Source organism: Amphiprion ocellaris, chromosome 14 (assembly GCF_022539595.1).
Source record: "Amphiprion ocellaris isolate individual 3 ecotype Okinawa chromosome 14, ASM2253959v1, whole genome shotgun sequence".
Lineage (NCBI taxonomy): Eukaryota > Metazoa > Chordata > Actinopteri > Pomacentridae > Amphiprion > Amphiprion ocellaris.
Window position 1 is genome coordinate 87724 of NC_072779.1, and position 19297 is coordinate 107020.

Here is a 19297-nt window from a genome sequence, read left to right on the forward strand (position 1 = left end):
AGGGGATTTTCCTGATTTCAATTTAGAAATAGCAACATTGACTTCTTTGATTGTAATAGGCTTAATTAATATTTCATTTTGAAAGTCCTTGACCTTTGAAAGCTCCAAGCCATTAAGAAACTTTTCAATATGCTGCTCGCTTGCTGCCCCTGGCTGTTTGTATAGATCCCGATAGAACATCCCAAAACATTCTTTAATTGTTTCCCTTGACTCTTCAATTTGACCAGTTCTAGGGTTTTTAATCTTATAAATTGTGTTCTCCATTTGTTGTTTATGTAACTTATAGGCCAGGACTTTCGCTGATCTTGCTCCCACATCATAATTTTTTTGTTTCAAAAACGTCAGATTCTTTTGAATTTCTAAACTATCTCTTGCCATCTCTTGTTTGCATTTGTTTCAACTTTGTCTGCAAGTCCGCTAAACGTTTACCCCTACATTTTTTAATGTGTGCAGCTAAGGAAATCAATTTCCCTCTTAATACAGCTTTTAATGTATCCCATAAGATTGTTGGTTTAATTATACCATCATCATTAATTTCCAAAAACTCTTTTATATCCCTCGTAATTTCCTCTACTGTTTTTAAATCATTAAGAATACATGAGTTTATTCTCCATAGAGTTCTTTTAATATTCCTCTTCAAATCTACCATGAGTATTATTGGGCTATGGTCAGACAAATCTATTGTTGAGATTTTCGAATCCCTTATCCTAAGCCTATCCACACTAAACACAAAGAAATAATCTATCCTAGAGTAAACAGAATGTGGGACTGAGAAATGTGTATATTCTCTAGTCATAGGATGCATGTCCCTCCACACATCTATCACTCCCAACTCTTCCATTAAAGATTTCACCTTTTTAGACAACGAGTTACTCTGGGTAGTTTTGGGTTGAGTCTAAAGTTAAAATCGCCCCCACATATTACGACCCCCCGAGAAGAAGCCATCATCCCAAAAATCTTCTTATACAGATTCTAATCACTCCCTGGTGGAGCGTACACGTTTAGCAAAGTTACCTCACTTCCTTCCAATTTACCTGTGATCTTAATAAACCGTCCACTGTCATCTGCTATTTCAGATTCATGTTCATAAGTAAGGCTATTAGAGATGAGAATGGCAACACCTCTTTTGTGTGTAAATTTATATGAGGAGGCAAAAACATATCTAAAACCTTGTCTCTTAAGCTTTACATGTTCTGATTCTGACATATGAGTCTCCTGAAGAAAAGCTATTTGTGCTTTTTCCTTCTTTAATTTTGATAAAATTTTGCTTCTTTTGACTGGGTTTAAAACCCCATTTACATTAAAAGAGATGATTTTCAGCTCTCTGTTATGCATAATTTATCTTTGATATAAGCAAAAACAATACTCACTCCTTTCCAAATTGTAATCAAATGACCCCTTTGAGCAAAACAGTAAACATTAAAACTATGAATAACCATAACAACAAGAACTGGTATAATTAGAACATTCATACCAAATTCCAAAGTTTAGGTCCTCTGCCTCTTGGACCTCATCTTCGAGGGATAGCCTCTTTGCCCTGAAGGGCATCGGGGACCCTCTAACACTGTCATCTCAATGTTCTTTCAATTCCGTGTTTGCGACATAATCTCTAGTTTGTATTCTACATCCAGTCCTCTCAAATTGACCTTTTGCTAGTACTCCAAACATTACACATCCAGAGCAGCTACTTAAGTGTCTGTATTCTCGGCTTGGCTCCATCTAAAGGCTTGTAACTTTTCCTTGAATCCTTTCGTGCGTCGTGTTGGAACTGATGTCCAGGGCTCCGTTTCACGAAGCAGGTTTAGTGAAAACTCTGAGTTTGTTAACCCTGAAATGAGGGAAACTCAGAGTTTTCCGTTTCACAAAGGGAGGTAACTCAAACCAGAGACAGAGAGGTAACTCTAGCCTGTTTCACAAAGAGAGGTAACTTAAACTCTCGGTCAGTTACCGTAGTAACAGACTCTCTGACTCTAACCTGGTCGGGACCAGGTTTATCTCAGTAAACCTCGAGTTTCTCTCAGTCTCCGCCCCTTTCAGCCACACGCTATTTGATTTCCTCATTCATTCAGTCAGCTGGTGAGTTTTGGCGAAGTCTAGTTCTGCCGTGTGTCAAAATGACGTCCTTTTATGAATGATCCAGTGGATGAAGGAGCAGCATTACTGCGCAGAGAATTAAATATTCGTCAGGAGATTATCAGACCGCGCATAGATGTTCTCGCATTTCTGGACAATTATCTTTTTGAGTGGTACCGTTTCACGTCACAGTCCATAATCTACATACAACCTAATCTGTCCTTACATTTACAACATTACCAACCACAGTCAAGCTCTCACATCCCAGCAGATATTGTGTGTTGTGCTGCGGTTCTTTGCAAATGGAAGTTTTTTTATATAATGTAGGAGATGCAGAGCACTTCAGTAAGACAACTGTATGCAGGACGGTCAGAAATGTGTGTCTGGATCTGAAACGACTTTTACCATCTTTGTCGTTTTCCCTGGACATAAAAAACCTGTCAGAGCCATCAAGGCTCTCTCTGTATATATATATATATATATATATATATATATATATATATATATATATATATATATATATATATATATATACATATATATATATACATATATATATACACATATATATATATATATATATATATATATATATATATATATATATATATATATATATATATATATATATATATATATATATATATATATATATATATATAGTTGGCTGAGTAGAAGTCTGTCAGTTTAAATAGGCTTAATTATTTAACAGAACATGATATGGATGCAGACATTTAGGCTGTGTGTGGGATAAAACCACTGCACAGTCAAACAGCCACCTAATATTTAGGCTACTTTACAATGTAAAACATGATCAAAATGAGGTAGCTCCATGAGATTATGCCGACTTCTTACCTTGTTTTAAAAATGTTTTTATATTTCATCTTAAGCTTCTCCCCTGCAGGACTGCACCTAAATGAAATAACTTAATAGTCTACTATTCAAACAGTTTTCCTGTAATATTATTGTGATTTAAACTTACACATTGACCCGGGCAGCAATGTTCTCCCACACCGTCTCCCTCTCTTTTGCAGCTGCAGGTGTTGCACTTCTTTCTAAAAACATGCTCAAACTCGCTATATAAGCGCATTAAGATTTCCAATTCAAACGGTGTAGTCCTCCGCTTCCCCGTTGCCATGGTGACTCGTCGAATCGGCGCTCCATTGATACTGGCTTTTCAGAGTTGTGGTGCACGCGCTTAACTCCGGGTGAAACTACTCCAAGTTGATTAAACCAACTCAAATCAGCCGTTGTGAAACCGAAAACTCAGAGTTTTCTATCTCAGAGTAGATCAACTCAGAGTTCAGGGTTAAACTCAGAGTTTGTTGAACCTGCTTCGTGAAACGGACCCCAGGTGTGCTGCCGGAGTTTTCCCAGGAGTGTATCCGCGTCCGTGCGCACTGCTCTGCTGACAGCCCCCTGTCCACCAGATCTGATGCTGCATCCTCCAGTGTGTCATAGGTTTTCGTCTCCTCTTTGAAAAAAACTCATAGTCTGGCTGGAAACAGAGTTTTAAATCTTATATCATTCTCCTTCAGAATTCTTCTTATCTCACCATATTCCCTCCGTCTTGCCAGTACATCCGGGCATAATCATGATCGAGGCTGACTTTGCTGTTGTTGAACATAAAACCTTTCTTTTGCCAAGTTGCCTGCAGTAATTCGTCTTTGGTTCGGTAGCTTTGAAATCTGACCACTATTGATCTAGGTTTACTGTGTGCAGGGGGGCGCAGGCCAAAGGCCCTGCGTGCACGCTCAATCTGCAAATCTTTGTGAGGGGGTATTCCCAGGTTCTCACACAGTAACTTCTCTACAAATGTCACAAATGTTGAGGGAGATGACCCCTCGGCCTGCTCTATGACTCCGTATATTCTAATGTTCTTTCTCCGGGATCGCCCCTGTAGATCGGAAAGCTGCTGCTTGAGCTGCACATGTTGTTTCATGAGCTCCGTTAGCACCTCCTCTGTCATCTGAACACGGTCCTCGGTAGTAGTAATCAGCTTTTCTGCTTCATCAACTCTTGAGTTTGTCTTCCTAATCTCGTGTTTTAGGTCGGCAAATTGCCTGTTGCTGTCTCCTCGAAAATCTCTGATTTCTTTTAAAATTATCTCCAGTTTATCCTCGCTCCGGGCTCCCATGCTATCGGCGTCATCATGGCTAGCTGGGTTGTTGCTAGCATGGTCTTCGTCCTCGATATTTCTTTCAGGTGCTGGAGTATTCTTCTTTGTTTTAGCTTTGGATGACATTTCGTTCCCCTTATCCGACAATTGCTTCTTTTCAAAGAAATACACTCCTTAGATTGACTTTAGGGGAAGTTTCAAATTTAATTGTCGCCAGAGGCTTTTCACGCCACCATACCAGAAGGTGACCCAGAAGCACTCCCAGTTTTGTTTAGTTCTAGGAAAGCTATAAATTGAGAATCGCTAAAAACTTTGAACAGAAAGTTAGAAATAACAAGAACATTGTTCTACAGAAAGCCAATTAGTTTCAGAAATGATCGTTTACTAATGTGAGTATGCAGTACTGAAATCCAAAGTTTTAGGAGAATTTAAGCAGTTACTGGAAAAATTAATGTTCTCAAATAAGTGATCATATTTGCTCTAACCTACGTGGAACACCACATGGGTGGAGTTTACCTTTTAACTGTCTAAACTTTCTCATTTAACTCCACCCGCCTGGCGTACCATGCAGATCAAAACAAACCTGACATTTACTGACTCCACATTGCGATCGTTGCTTTAAACAAACAGAAACCATTCTAAGCAAATTAGAGTCCATTGGTGTTAGCTAGTGGTGGATCTTATTAGTAGTGACAAGAAGGAGCAGACATGATCAATCTGACCAACATTTACGGGCAGGGAAACGGAGGTTCAATCCCACCACAACCACAGGGCAAACCCAAGCCTGCATCGAAACAAGCATCCAAACACAGTGGACCATCGAGGCAGAGCATGCAGGCTGGAAAGCAAAGAGTCAACAGAAACCCAAAGAAACAGAGAGCTTTATATTTGGGCAAAACCATTACAAAAGGTGCAGTTAGGCCTCCGTAACCACAAAACCTTCATCAAGTTCCATCTCTGCTCCCATTCCTTTTAGATTCTGACTAAGGGTCGACCGATGTTGAGTTTTTCAGAGCAGATACCGACTATTAGAGATCAAAAAGACCAATAATATTAAGAAGTAAAAATACAATCCAGGAGAGAAACTCAAACACAAACCTATGTTGAAAAGCCTTGTTTTCATATGTTTAAATAAAAGAGAACATTTCAGCAGTTATTCTTTGGTGCTGATTGGCTGATACTCATGACAGGTAACCAATCAGACTGAGCTAGACCAGAGTAACAACAGACAGAGGCTGATATTCAGAAAAAAGCTGATTATGGATCTGATAATGGTCAAGGATAATCGGTAAACCCTTAGTCAGAATCATTACGTATCCACAGACAGTTGGGAATTAAAGTTTTACATAGATTTGTAAAGACCATGTATATCGTGGCAGTCTTGAGCTTCCTATAAATCTTAATTTCCTATGCTGGAATCACTTAAACATGTGTCTTTGTCACACAAACAAACAAAAAAAATGAACAGGTATTTTGGTTCTTTCATAGATTTATTAGAAGTCTTCTAGAAATATGAAAAAATCTGTTAGGTCAGAAATATACACACGTGGACAAAATTGTTGGTACCCCTCGGTTAATGAAAGAAAAACTCACGATGGTCACAGAAATAACTTGAATCTGACAAAAGTAATAATAAATAAAAATTCTTTGAAAATTAACCAATGAAAATCAGGCATTGCTTTTGAACCATGGTTCAACTGAATTATTTTAAAAAATAAACTCATGAAACAGGCCTGGACAAAAATGATGGTACCCCTAGAAAAGACTGAAAATAATGTGACCATAGAGACATGTTCAATCAAGGTGTGTCCTCTAATTAGCATCACAGGTGTCTACAAACTTGTAATCAGTCAGTCGGCCTATTTATAGGGTTACAGTAGTCACTGTGCTGTTTGGTGACATGGTGTGTACCACACTAAACATGGACCAGAGGAAGCCAAGGAGAGAGTTGTCTCAGGAGATTAGAAAGAAAATTATAGACCAGCATGTTAAAGGTAAAGGCTAGAAGACCATCTCCAAGCAGCTTGATGTTCCTGTGACTACAGTTGCACATATTATTCAGAAATGTAAGATCCATGGGACTGTAGCCAACCTCCCTGGATGTGGCCTCAGGAGGAAAACTGATGACAAATGGAAGAGACGGATAATAGGAATGGAAACAAAAGAGCCCAGAACAATCTCTAAAGACATTAAAGGTGAACTCCAAGGTCAAGGTACATCAGTATCAGATCACACCATCCGTCGTTGTTTGAGCCAAAGTGGACTTCATGGGAGACGACCAAGGAGGACACCATTGTTGAAAGCAAATCATAAAAAAGCCAGACTGGAATTTGCCAAACTGCATGTTGACAAACCGTAAAGCTTCTGGGAGAATGTCCTATGGACAGACCAGACAAAACTGGAACTTTTTGGTACATCAGCTCTATGTTCACAGATGCAAAAATGAAGCATATGAAGAAAAGAACACTGTCCCTACTGTGGAACATGGAGGAGGTTCTGTTATGTTCTGGGGCTGCTTTGCTGCATCTGGTACAGGGTGTCTAGAATCTGTGCAGGTACAATGAAATCTCATGACTATCAAGGTATTCTAGAGAGAAATGTGCTGCCCAGTGTCAGAAAGCTTGGTCTCAGTCGCAGGTCATGGGTCTTGTAACAGGATAATGAGCCAAAACACACAGCTAAAAACAGCCAAGAATGGCTAAGAGGAAAACATTGGACTATTCTGAAGTGGCCTCTATGAGCCCTGATCTAAATCCTATTGAACATCTGTGGAAGGAGCTGAAACATGGCGTCTGGAGAAGGAACCTTCAAACCTGAGACAACTGGAGCAGTCTGCTGATGAGGAGTGGACCAGAATACCTGCTGAGAGGTGCAGAAGTCTCACTGACAGTTACACAAATGGTTTGATTGCAGTGATTGCCTCAAAAGGTTGTGCAACTAAATATTAAGTTAAGGGTCCCATCATTTTTGTCCAGGCCTGTTTCATGAGTTTATTTGTTAAAATAATTCTGTTGACCCACGGTTCAAAAGCAATGTCTGATTTTCATTGGTTAATTTTCATAGAATTTTTATTTATTATTACTTTTGTCAGATTCAAGTTATTTCTGTGATCATTGTGGGTTTTTCTTTCATTAACTGAGGGGTACCAACAATTTTGTCCACGTGTGTACATACAGTGACTTAAATGATCAGTTTTGGTGGAGTAGAAAGCTCTGTTAATCAGATTTTGTTAATGGCCTCTTAACTTCTCATGAGTGATAATGATTGACTACAGTTGGTGACTCTGAGGTCGCTTAATTAGGACCCATGTAAAACACTCATTAGACTCGGCCACAACCACTGCAATGGGAAAGTCTGAGAAGCTCAACAAAGATCTGAAAAAGCAAAGTTAGACAAGTCATAAAAGAATAGTTTTGCTGTGCAAGCATAAAGCGTGTCACTGCAACAATCAGAAAGAAAACAAAAACTAAGCAGGTCAGAATGAATGAGAAGCTGCTTTAACACAGCTGTCAGTGTCCACAGGGTTTAACATCAACATGAGAGGATCCATGAAGAAGGAAGTTCTTCCTCTAGAACAGGGGCCACTAACTGGCGGTCCGGATCCGGACCCAGACGCCGTCTTATACGGACCGGACTTGTAATGAGTAAATTGTAACAGGATTTTAAATTTGACGGGTCGCTTCTGTTTTACCGGCACAGCTTTCCCAGTATTTACGGCATTAGTTATCAGCTCAGGAAACACACAGACCAATTACGTACGAGTTCAGCCATCCCACATGACGCTACTCAGCCAATGAAGTCTCTGCATTCAGCTGCTAAACATCACAGCTCTGTTCAGAAAACAGTTGAGAGGTGAGGGACAGACAAAAAAGGAGAATGAATAAAGCGACACCGAGAGGGAAATAGTCCTGCACATGCTGACCATGTTTGGCTCAACATACAGCTGGAGGCACCATTCTCAACTATGAACATAATCAAAACTGGATATCGTTCCAGACTGACCAATGAGCTCCAAATGTGTTTGAGAACGACCCTGACACCATTCAGACCACAATTCAAAAAATACAATTCAAAAAGTAGTGGCAGGACAAACTGCAGCTCAGTTCTCCCATTAAGCAGCAGGGATATAAGGGGAGTAACAAGACAGGAAAAAAATGTTAAAGTGTTCAATTGTTTAAATCTGTGGATGTTCTCAGTCATCCAGGTCATGATAAGTCTCAAGCAAGCATAAGTTATGGCAACTGGACTAACCTCGTGTGAGTCGAAAACGTTTCACCTCTCATCCAAGAGGCTTCTTCAGTTCTGAAAGCCTGGTGGGGAGTACCAGATATTTATCCACCAGGAGGGTGGTGGCAAAAAACAAGTGGACAAAGACCCGAAACCAACAGACTCGTTAGGTGTTAATGTGAGTCGTTAGCCTTTGATGGGCGGTCGTTACCCCTCCCAGCCCTCTAGGAGGGTGGTTGGGGGTCACCTGACTGCAAGTGGGACAGATGGCTGCACCTCCTTGGGAGGGCTCTAAGAACGGCGTTGTAAGTGGGAGACAAGTGGTGTCTGAGGCCCCCTCCTCTGTTCAAAGATGGCCGTTCTAGTTTGACATGAATGGCTTCTTTTACCCCTCTCTCAAACCATCTGTCCTCTCTGGCTAGAATGCGCACCTTGTGGTCATCAAAGGAGTGCCCCTTCTCCTTGAGGTGGAGGTGGACTGCTGAGTCCTGGCCTGTGGTCGTGGCCCTCCTGTGTTGTGCCATGCGCTTGTGTAATGGCTGCTTAGTCTCTCCAATGTACAGGTCAGAGCATTCCTCATTGCACTGCACTGCGTACACCACATTGCTCTGTTTCTCCCTTGGAATTTTGTCCTTGGGATGGACCAGCTTTTGCCTCAGAGTGTTGCTGGGCTTGAAGTGTACTGGGATCTGGTGGGTGTTAAAGATCCTCCTGAGTTTCTCTGAAATTCCTGCCACATAGGGGATGACAATGTTGTTTCTCTTTTTGTGGTCCTCGTCTTTCTTATCCTCCCTGCGCTTTTTTGCTGTTTTGATAAAAGCCCAGTTTGGATAGCCACAAGTTTGAAGAGCAGAGTGAATATGTTTGTGTTCCCTTCTTTTTCCATCCGCTTCTGATGGGATGTTCTGTGCTCTGTGCTTTAAGGTACGGATCACCCCCAACTTGTGTTCTAGTGGGTGGTGTGAATCAAACAGGAGGTACTGGTCTGTGTGAGTGGGTTTTCTGTAGGCCACTAGAACACAAGTTGGGGGTGATCCGTACCTTAAAGCACAGAGCACAGAACATCCCATCAGAAGCGGATGGAAAAAGAAGGGAACACAAACATATTCACTCTGCTCTTCAAACTTGTGGCTATCCAAACTGGGCTTTTATCAAAACAGCAAAAAAGCGCAGGGAGGATAAGAAAGACGAGGACCACAAAAAGAGAAACAACATTGTCATCCCCTATGTGGCAGGAATTTCAGAGAAACTCAGGAGGATCTTTAACACCCACCAGATCCCAGTACACTTCAAGCCCAGCAACACTCTGAGGCAAAAGCTGGTCCATCCCAAGGACAAAATTCCAAGGGAGAAACAGAGCAATGTGGTGTACGCAGTGCAGTGCAATGAGGAATGCTCTGACCTGTACATTGGAGAGACTAAGCAGCCATTACACAAGCGCATGGCACAACACAGGAGGGCCACGACCACAGGCCAGGACTCAGCAGTCCACCTCCACCTCAAGGAGAAGGGGCACTCCTTTGATGACCACAAGGTGCGCATTCTAGCCAGAGAGGACAGATGGTTTGAGAGAGGGGTAAAAGAAGCCATTCGTGTCAAACTAGAACGGCCATCTTTGAACAGAGGAGGGGGCCTCAGACACCACTTGTCTCCCACTTACAACGCCGTTCTTAGAGCCCTCCCAAGGAGGTGCAGCCATCTGTCCCACTTGCAGTCAGGTGACCCCCAACCACCCTCCTAGAGGGCTGGGAGGGGTAACGACCGCCCATCAAAGGCTAACGACTCACATTAACACCTAACGAGTCTGTTGGTTTCGGGTCTTTGTCCACTTGTTTTTGCCACCACCCTCCTGGTGGATAAATATCTGGTACTCCCCACCAGGCTTTCAGAACTGAAGAAGCCTCTTGGATGAGAGGTGAAACGTTTTCGACTCACACGAGGTTAGTCCAGTTGCCATAACTTATGCTTGCTTGAGACTGTTCAATTGTTTACATTTTTTGAGATTTAGGTATTGTTAAAGATGTATATAAGTATATAATCAGGTTGTTTCATCATTACTTTTTCAAGTTCTGCGCTTAATTTTAAGATGTACAGTTATATCAAAAGTTATTTGTTAATAAATGTTGTCAAAATGTTTTTGAACCGTACTGAATTTATTTGATTTGATGGTCAGCTATTGATTACATGCACACGCTAATAAAACTTCTAGGTTACATCATCATATATTGCACTAATTGAAGGCAGACTTTATGATGTTCCGGACCTTTGCTTTAATACATTTTCTCTGACTGGACCTCTTTGAATTTTAGTTGAATACCCCTGCTCTAGAAGAACCTTAAAGCTCCACTAAAGTTTGCTGCTGATCACATGGACAAAGAAAAAACCTTCTGGAGGGAAGTTCTAAGGTCAGATGGAACAAAAACTCAGCCATTTGGCCACAATGACCAGAAATATGTTTAGAGGAGAGAAGGTGAGGCCTTCAGGAGTTACAGTCATTGGAAACTTCAAGACTGCTATAATATACATGGTCTATGCAAGGGTATAGTAGCTTTTATTCTGACAGTATATAAATCAGTCCACTGAACGCACATTAAATTTACCCTGATGTATTGATGCTGACACATTTGAAAAAGCTCACTTATCAGTGTTCAGGCAGAAGAAAAGTTAACATCTGGGACATGATCTGTGCTTCCAGTAGGATCAGAAAGTAACACAAACAACAGAGAAACTAATATCAGCAGACTAAACCTAAAATCTTTATACACACTCTTCAAGGGTTAGGGTTTCAACTTTGATGTGCTCTATTATTTATATTATTTACATTATTTTATCTGATGCACACTAATTGGCCATTAAATACTGAGAAAAGGAAGTGAGTAAAACAAGCAAAGTGAAAAGAAGAGAACAAAGAAAAGGAGAGAGGAAACAGGGAGGATATGAATTAAGGCCATAAAAGGTACCGATAGATACAGAAGGAAATGAATGACAAATTAAAAAACTGAGGGGGAGAAAATGGAAGAAATCTGACTTCATGGTGGTGCTGAGTCACTGATAAATGCTCAGTAAACCCACTTTACTAAAGCTGAAATGATCACTTGGGGTCCAGACAATAAAATGTTCTTTACTTGGACTAATTTAGTCTCTTTTACATTATCAGAAAAGCCTTTTTTGTTCTCATTTCAGTGTTTTCATACACCTCCCTCCAAGACATAAGATCTGTTTACCAGCAGCGATGAAATTAAACCCATTTTGTGCTTCAGACTGTTTATGAAGCATCAGGTCCAGGAGGCTGTAGAAGCACATCAGCTCTCTTACAGCTGCAGTGAGAATAAAACCAACTCAGTTATCTTCCCTTCGCCTCCTCTATCCTACTTCTATATGCTCCCTCCTGGAAGCACTTTGCCTCTTATTTAGCTTGCAAATTAGTGCCGGCAGGTTAACACACTTCTCTGCTTCCAGTCGGGTCAACACAAAGTGCCGGGACACAACGAACCTGGAAATTAAATCTATTCAGTGAAAACGAATGTAACAGCATCAATATTAGGAGGGGAAACTGCTACAGCACCGATTCCACATCATTCACTGTAAAAACTCTGTTAGCTCATCTGACTACTTTATTTAGCACTCTGACTCATTTATTACAAAAGTGCCTTCATTAACCCCTTTTCATCCACTGTAATCCAGCTGAGGGACGCCAAAACACCCAGTCTGCATGCAGAGCCTCCCAAAATAAACCAAGAAGAACAGAAATATGGTGACAGACGATCAGTTTTATGAAAAACACAACGACAGAAATGCACCGAGAGCAAAAAGATGTTCTTCAGTTGATTATTCCACATTACAATGTAGAATCTGGTTGATTTTTTTGTTCCATAAATTTGATGAACTCAATCAAACTACTTTGGATAAAAGCCAAATTAAAGCTAAATATCTGAGTGCAGTTTAGTGTCAGTCTATCTTAATGAACAGCCTCAAACCTGACAGGATAGAAAGTCCTAATATTCTCATACATTCATGATGCATTTTGGAATTACAGTGAGTGGAGGATTTTATTCATTACGTAGCACAGTAAGCAACTCTGCCAGCATCACTGCACCGTAGGGAACCTTCATGTCACTTTCTACTGAGTAAAAGATATTATACTAACCCACTTATAATGTTTACTTTGTCTTTGGACGGCAGCATCAGTTAACAAACTAAAACGGAAATGTAAGAAAATGAATTCTGTGCTGCAGTTACCAACTTTGTTCTGTTGTTACTCAACCGGTCAGCAGTAAAACCTCTGAACCCAGAACAGTTTCTGGGCTTTTTCTGCTCCTGTCGCTGGGTTTTCTTCACTGTGGGCTCATTTTAACTCCTACACTTTTGTGGGAAACAACACAACTGACAAAATGCTTTACTTTCGGCTCACATTCTCGCTTATAAAAGAGCTTCAACTTAAGGTGGTTTCAGTGTTTGTTTTCCACCCAGCAGAAGATCTCAGAGCAGACAGATAATGAAACTAATTCAACAAAGTTGGGATTCCTTCGCCGGGATCCCTAACTGCCAGTGAACCGTCTCATAATTTCAACCTAAAAACTTCAGTCAGGTAGCTCCTATGTATTTTCACACTGGAGTGAAAATATAATAAATTTTAAGTATTTTGTGGGGATTAATTAATTTTTTGGTGCATTTTCTACATTTTCTCTAATATGGGATGTGTCCTAAACTCCTTCTGATCAGATCAGCCCAATTTGAAAGAAAGGGTTCTAGTTGGGTTACAAAGCTCGTAAACTGAGTGATCGCTGCTGGAGACTGTATCAGCACTAAACCTGTGAATAAACTAAATGAAACTAGCTTTAATAAGCTGTCAGAAGATTCACTGTTTGGCCGGCTGTCTGGGATGTTTCTCCAGACTAGTAATGTGAAGATGGAAATTCTTTCAAGGTTTCACAGTGGTTCTGAGAGACTGAATTAAAAGTGTCCCTACAGGCAGACTGAGTTTAGACTCTTATGATGAAAGAGTTTGTCAGGGAGAGGCAGAAGACAGGAAAATAGAGATAAAAATAGAGACTCCCACCTTCTGGGTGGCTGACAAACAGCCTCTTCAGAGAATTGTACGTTCCGATCTTGATTGTTCCGTAAGAAGCTTGTCTCAGCAGAGCGGGGGAAATCCTGCCAGAAGGTGAAACAAGTTTGTTAACCAAAGGAGGGAGAACTTTTCATTTCAAAGGCAAAGCATCAAAATGTCAGTCCTACTAAGGAGTTTAACGTCCGGTTTTAGTGTCTGTTACTCAAACGAAGAGATGAATTTTAAAAATTGCAGAAACCTTTGTCAGTCAATCAGTGGAATTTCTTTTAGTTCAATTCCAGCCATAATGCTAAAAAAAAATCCTAAAAAAAAGCCATTAAAAACTTAAAATTGATTGGTTCCATAAAAATAAGAATTTCTGAGTTTTGGGTTATTTTGGTAGAATTTAGTTTTGTTTGTTTTTCTTGTAAACAATAAACAACATAAATATAATTTCTGTGTTTGTGTCTGTCTAATGCAGCCACACCTTTAGAAACATGGAAAAGATTTTCCACAAATATTTCATGATAATATTCAATTCAATTCAATTCAATTCAATTTTATTTATATAGCGCCAATTACAGTCAAATTGTCTCGAGACGCTTTACAGAACCCATATGCCTGAACCCCCAGAGCAGCCCAAAGGAGACAGTGGCAGGAAAACACTCTTTTAACAGGGAAAAAAACCTCGAGCAGAACCCGGCTCTAATGTGGGGGATCCATCTGCCTGCTGGCCGGACGGGTTGAGAGGGACAGAAGAGGTAGAAAGGTAGAGATAGAGGGATGGAGGTAGAGGGGAAGAGGTAGAGGGGTAGAGGTAGAGATAGAGAGGTGGGGGGGTGGGACACAAGGACCATAAAACACAACCACACATCTGAAGCATCCAGCATCCAGCTCTGGGACCAGGGACACTCGGAGAAAGGACACAGAAAGAAACAGAGTGAATGTAATGCAATAATGGTATATATAGTAAATACATAGGTAGTTAGAGAAGGGCTCAGTGCATCAAGAGAGGTTCCCCAGCAGTCTAGGCCTATAGCAGCATAACTAGGGGCAAACTAAAGGGACATCAAGAGGGGAAGTCAGTTTTGCAAATGAAAACACCAGCTCACCCCGTCAGGGTCCCCCAGTCAGCCCTAACTATAAGCTTTGTCAAAAAGGAAGGTTTTAAGCCTGGTCTTAAAAATAATATCTGAGTTTGTGTAAAATTTTAAGGGTGTCTCAAAGCTTTTTCCCACCGCTGTGCATTAATGTAGGTCTACCAAAAATGCAGAAGTTTAGTGTTTAGGGCAACAATTCAAAGGATGGAAATGCAATAAGTCAGACAGAAAAGACACTTTGAGGATTTTTTTCATTTGAAAATCCCAATAATATTTCTAGAGTTTAGTACAAGTTCTGAATTATCAAAGTGGATTTTATTTGACTAAGCGGCATCATTTTAATAAAGTACTGAGCAAAGAAAACGCCATGAAACAACAATGTGGCAATGAAATAAGACTAACTTCTCGGCTATTCCATTTAGAGACTTGTGAACATTTAGTGAATCTCCTAGCTGGTAGTTTTCAGTAAATTTAATAATTGTGATCATGATCAACAAAAGAGCATCTTCAGTAATTTCTTTAAACACGCAGAGGAAACTTCAGGGATAAATTATAAAGCAAATTCAACAAAGAAAAGAGAAACTCGACAAAACCTAAAATCCCAGTTAGAGATGATGGGTGACTATCAGCTTTCATCAGGTTCATTAAAACGTCTTCAGTTTGTGCCGATCATGAGCCGCCTACATCTGTCAGAGTAACTGGTCGCTATAACAGAGAGCATTTATTACAGTACAAAGTGCTGTATTATTTTCCCACTCAGTGGCTCTAAATGCTTTTTATAACATGACAGCTGCTAAACTTTAAACTTCAGACATTTAAACATGACAGGTTTGACTCAATGCAGGAAATCATTTTAGTTTTGAGCCAAATCAAAGTGAAACTAAAGTTATTGATTGAAAATTCTCTGTAAATTACTCATCAGTTCTCTGTGCCGTTTTCTATCAGCTTGGCAGTAAACCAGGACAAAATACAAAAACATATTTATGTGATTCCTGCACCACCAACTGGATACATGTGGGTTTCCATGGCAACACATACAGTTTACACATGACTCTACACGTCCGCAGATACAAACTTCAGAGAATCATCCGGAGACGCTTCTTACAGTCGATTCAAATCTGAAACCTGAACAGAACTTAGCTGTCCAGCATCAGTTTCCATGGTAACAGCTGCCTGTCCAGCATCAGTTTCCATGGTAACAGCTGCCTGTCCAGGATCAGCTTTCATGGTAACAGCTGCCTGTCCAGGATCAGTTTCCATGGTAACAGCTGCCTGTCCAGCATCAGTTACCATGGTAACAGCTACGAGTCCAGCATCAGTTACCATGGTAACAGCTGCGAGTCCAGCATCAGTTACCATGGTAACAGCTGCCTGTCCAGCATCAGTTACCATGGTAACAGCTGCGAGTCCAGGATCAGTTTCCATGGTAACAGCTGCCTGTCCAGCATCAGTTACCATGGTAACAGCTGCCTGTCCAGCATCAGTTTCCATGGTAACAGCTACCTGTCCAGCATCAGTTTCCATGGTAACAGCTACCTGTCCAGCATCAGTTTCCATGGTAACAGCTACCTGTCCAGGATCAGTTTCCATGGTAACAGCTACCTGTCCAGCATCAGTTTCCATGGTAACAGCTACCTGTCCAGGATCAGTTTCCATGGTAACAGTACCTGTCCAGGATCAGTTGCCATGGTAACAGCTACCTGTCCAGCATCAGTTGCCATGGTACAGCTACCTTTGTGACGTTAAAACCGCTTCTTGTGGTTCAGTATCTTTGCTAATACGTTAATCTGCTAACAGAGCGGCTCTGTGCTCTGATCCTGAGACGTTGGAGACAGAACGAGACCTAAAATAATCCAGTTTCCTACCCGGAGTACAGCGCCCGGATGCCCTCCTCCTTGCCGATCCTGAACAGAGCGTGAAACATGCCTCTGTAGCGCACCTCGGTGTACTGGGACTGACCCTGGACCTGCAGCCGGGTCTTAGTCAGGTCGATGGGAAACGTACCTGAGGATAGAAATAACAATACGTGGACAGAAATGTTGGCAAAAGACACAAAGGATGTGCTGCAAGCAGGGATTAATTATTGTTTTCCAGATTCTGTTTCAGGTTAATCTGCCTTCTAACTAGGGCTGCCACAAACGACGCGTCGACGAATCGCCTGAGCACGATACGTCATCAAAAGCGGACGTGAGCGTGCAATGCAACAGAAATCACCGTCCGAGTGGAGCGCGGAACACGCATGGACATCCGCGCTGTATTGTGCATATATAGTATATGCACGATGCGGCGCAGATGTCCGCGCTGTATCGTAAACATGGATGTCCACGCTGTATCGTGCATATACTATATATGCACGATACAGCGCGGATGTCCATGCGTGTTCCGCGCTCCACTCGGACGGTGATTTCTGTTGCATTGCGCGCTCACGTCTGCTTTTGATGACATATCGTGCTCAGGCGATTCGTCGACGCGTCGTTTGTGGCAGCCCTACTTCTAACGTATTAGAGAAGTTGATTATCTGGTTTGTGTTCAGTTTTTACAGTTTCTACCTGAAAGACATTTCTGAGGCCTCAGAGTGAAACAGACGGAGAGACATGAAGTAGTTCATTCATCAATATTTAGTCAATAAAAATACAATCAGGAAAAAAGCCAAATATTGGCCTCAATAATCAGGTAGCTCATTTGTATTTTCACAATGGAGTCAAAATATAATCAATTTTAAGTATTTTGTGAGGATTAATTAATGTTTTGGGCATTTATCTACCATTTGTCAATAGTGGCAGCAGAAAAAGACAGAAACCGTGGAGAACAACAAGCAGTAACTCGTCCAAAGATGTATTTATCAGAGCATTTTCTCTAATGTGGGATGTGTCCTAAACTCCTTCTGATCAGATCAGCCCAATTTGAAAGACTTTAACATGTTCAAACACCTACCAGGATAGAAATCTATGTCTATAAAGAAAGCCACATGCTTACAGAATACGTGATAAAATGCTTTAATTTGACATTTTAATTCCTACAGCTCTGTGGGAAACAACACAACTGATGTGATAAAGCTGGAAATCACAAAATAACAAGCTGGAATCCATTTGATTACTTATTTTACTAAACTTTAAATGTTTGGATCATCATGTCCAATATTTTTCCAAAGGTGTTACCAACACTGTAAAATGTTGGCTCTACATACGTTTATATTTTACTACTTAGACTTTATATTTATACTTGCTGGGTTTAAACACAGCCTGCAGTTCAGCCCAAAAGTCCATGAATTTCTGTCATGTGAATGTTTGTCAAAGCCAAAGCACAGAAACTTATATTATTTACAGGATCTGATGAGACAGAACAGTTTGTATTTGGCAGATTTTTGAATGAGACTTCAATGTTTTTAATGAAATATCACAACTTTCATTTGCATTTAATTTTCCTGACAGCACATCCTAGATGGGTAGTTCTGGGACCACTGGAAAGTTGCAAAACCAGTGATTTTTAATGTTTTTATGGTTCCTTTTTCTGATAAATGATGCCATTAGATAAAAAACAACAGCCAGCCTTTTAAACCTGCCTTTGGGCTTCAGACAGTTAAAGATTTTAACAGTGGAAATGTTTTCTTTTGGGTGTCTTTAAAAATATCCATACAGAACAGGTGACAAAATGCTTTAATTTTGGCTCGATTATACAAGAGTGATTTAAGTGTTTGTTTTCCACCCAGCAGATGATCTAAATGTCAGTTTTCCAGGAATCAGAGGCTCAGATCACATTAAAAACACTCTGAGAGACAGAGAGGTTTAGATCAGAGCATGTTGTCCCAGCAGCCTTCCTGAATATCTGCAGTATGATGGACAGAATTTACAGCAGAGCTTTGATGCTCAGCTTCATGCATCCTCCTCCTTCTGAATCATAGACTGTATATAAAGATGTCTTTATATTCAGTCTATGTTCTGAATCCAGGGTTTCCATCACAACAGAACGTCTCCATAGCTGCAGATTCCTCAACATGATCGAACTGTTGGACGCATTACAGCCTGTATACAGCCAGTAAAACACATGACGCTGAGGGCTGCATACTGCGGAGCATCACGTACCGAATTCTGCGACAATCGAGGCCATCCCTCCGTAGATGAACGGCTTCCAGTTCAGGCTGGGCATCATCTCCGTGGCGGCGGCTGCCTCCACCTGCTGCAGCCCCGCTAGAAACAAGAGCAGGCCGCCCAGACACAGGTCAACACAGTGCTGCAGCCTCACACAATACAACATGTCGACAAACATTGAGGTTTTAACTACAGATCAGAGAGGCTCCTCAGCATCAGCATCCAGCGGACTGCGCCGGAAAGAGACGCCCGCTGTGTGGAGAAACGAGAGGAGACCGTCATATTTGTTGTGGGGGTCCCTATTGGCTAAGATCTACGTCAGTCAAAGGTTTCAGCGATTCCATTGGCTAGTGCGCGGGAGGCGGGGTCGCGGTTGGTGACAGTTGGGTGACAGCAACAGAGAGAAATTAAGTTATTTATAATCATTAGCCGCGTAAACAACAGGAACGGCGGTGAATTAAATAAATACTAGTCCTTCTAGTTTAAACGAACACTTTCAATAACAGAAAACCGACCGTTTTGCTCGTCTTTACTACAGACAGGCCGTCCCAACTGTTTCCAACGAAGCAGATGGCTCATGCTAAGCTAACGGCTAGTCAGCTAGCACCTGTTAGCGAGGTTAACTGGTAGTTAGCTGCGC

At 41.1% G+C, this 19297-nt stretch overlaps 1 protein-coding gene across 3 annotated transcripts in view; it reads right to left on the minus strand.

Moving 5' to 3' along the window:
- The window catches only part of slc25a14 (solute carrier family 25 member 14), a 33743-nt gene that overhangs the window by 14280 nt on the left and 166 nt on the right, over positions 1-19297 (minus strand). The window contains exons 2-5 of one of the 3 annotated variants that reach the window (XM_055017122.1): positions 18851-18909; positions 18652-18756; positions 16435-16573; positions 13479-13573 (exon numbers count right to left, since the gene is read on the minus strand). In XM_055017122.1, coding sequence (XP_054873097.1) covers positions 13479-13573; positions 16435-16573; positions 18652-18718 — 301 coding nt within the window. In that variant the 5' untranslated portion in view covers positions 18719-18756; positions 18851-18909. The other 2 variants (XM_055017121.1, XM_055017120.1) reach the window with 2 other exon arrangements.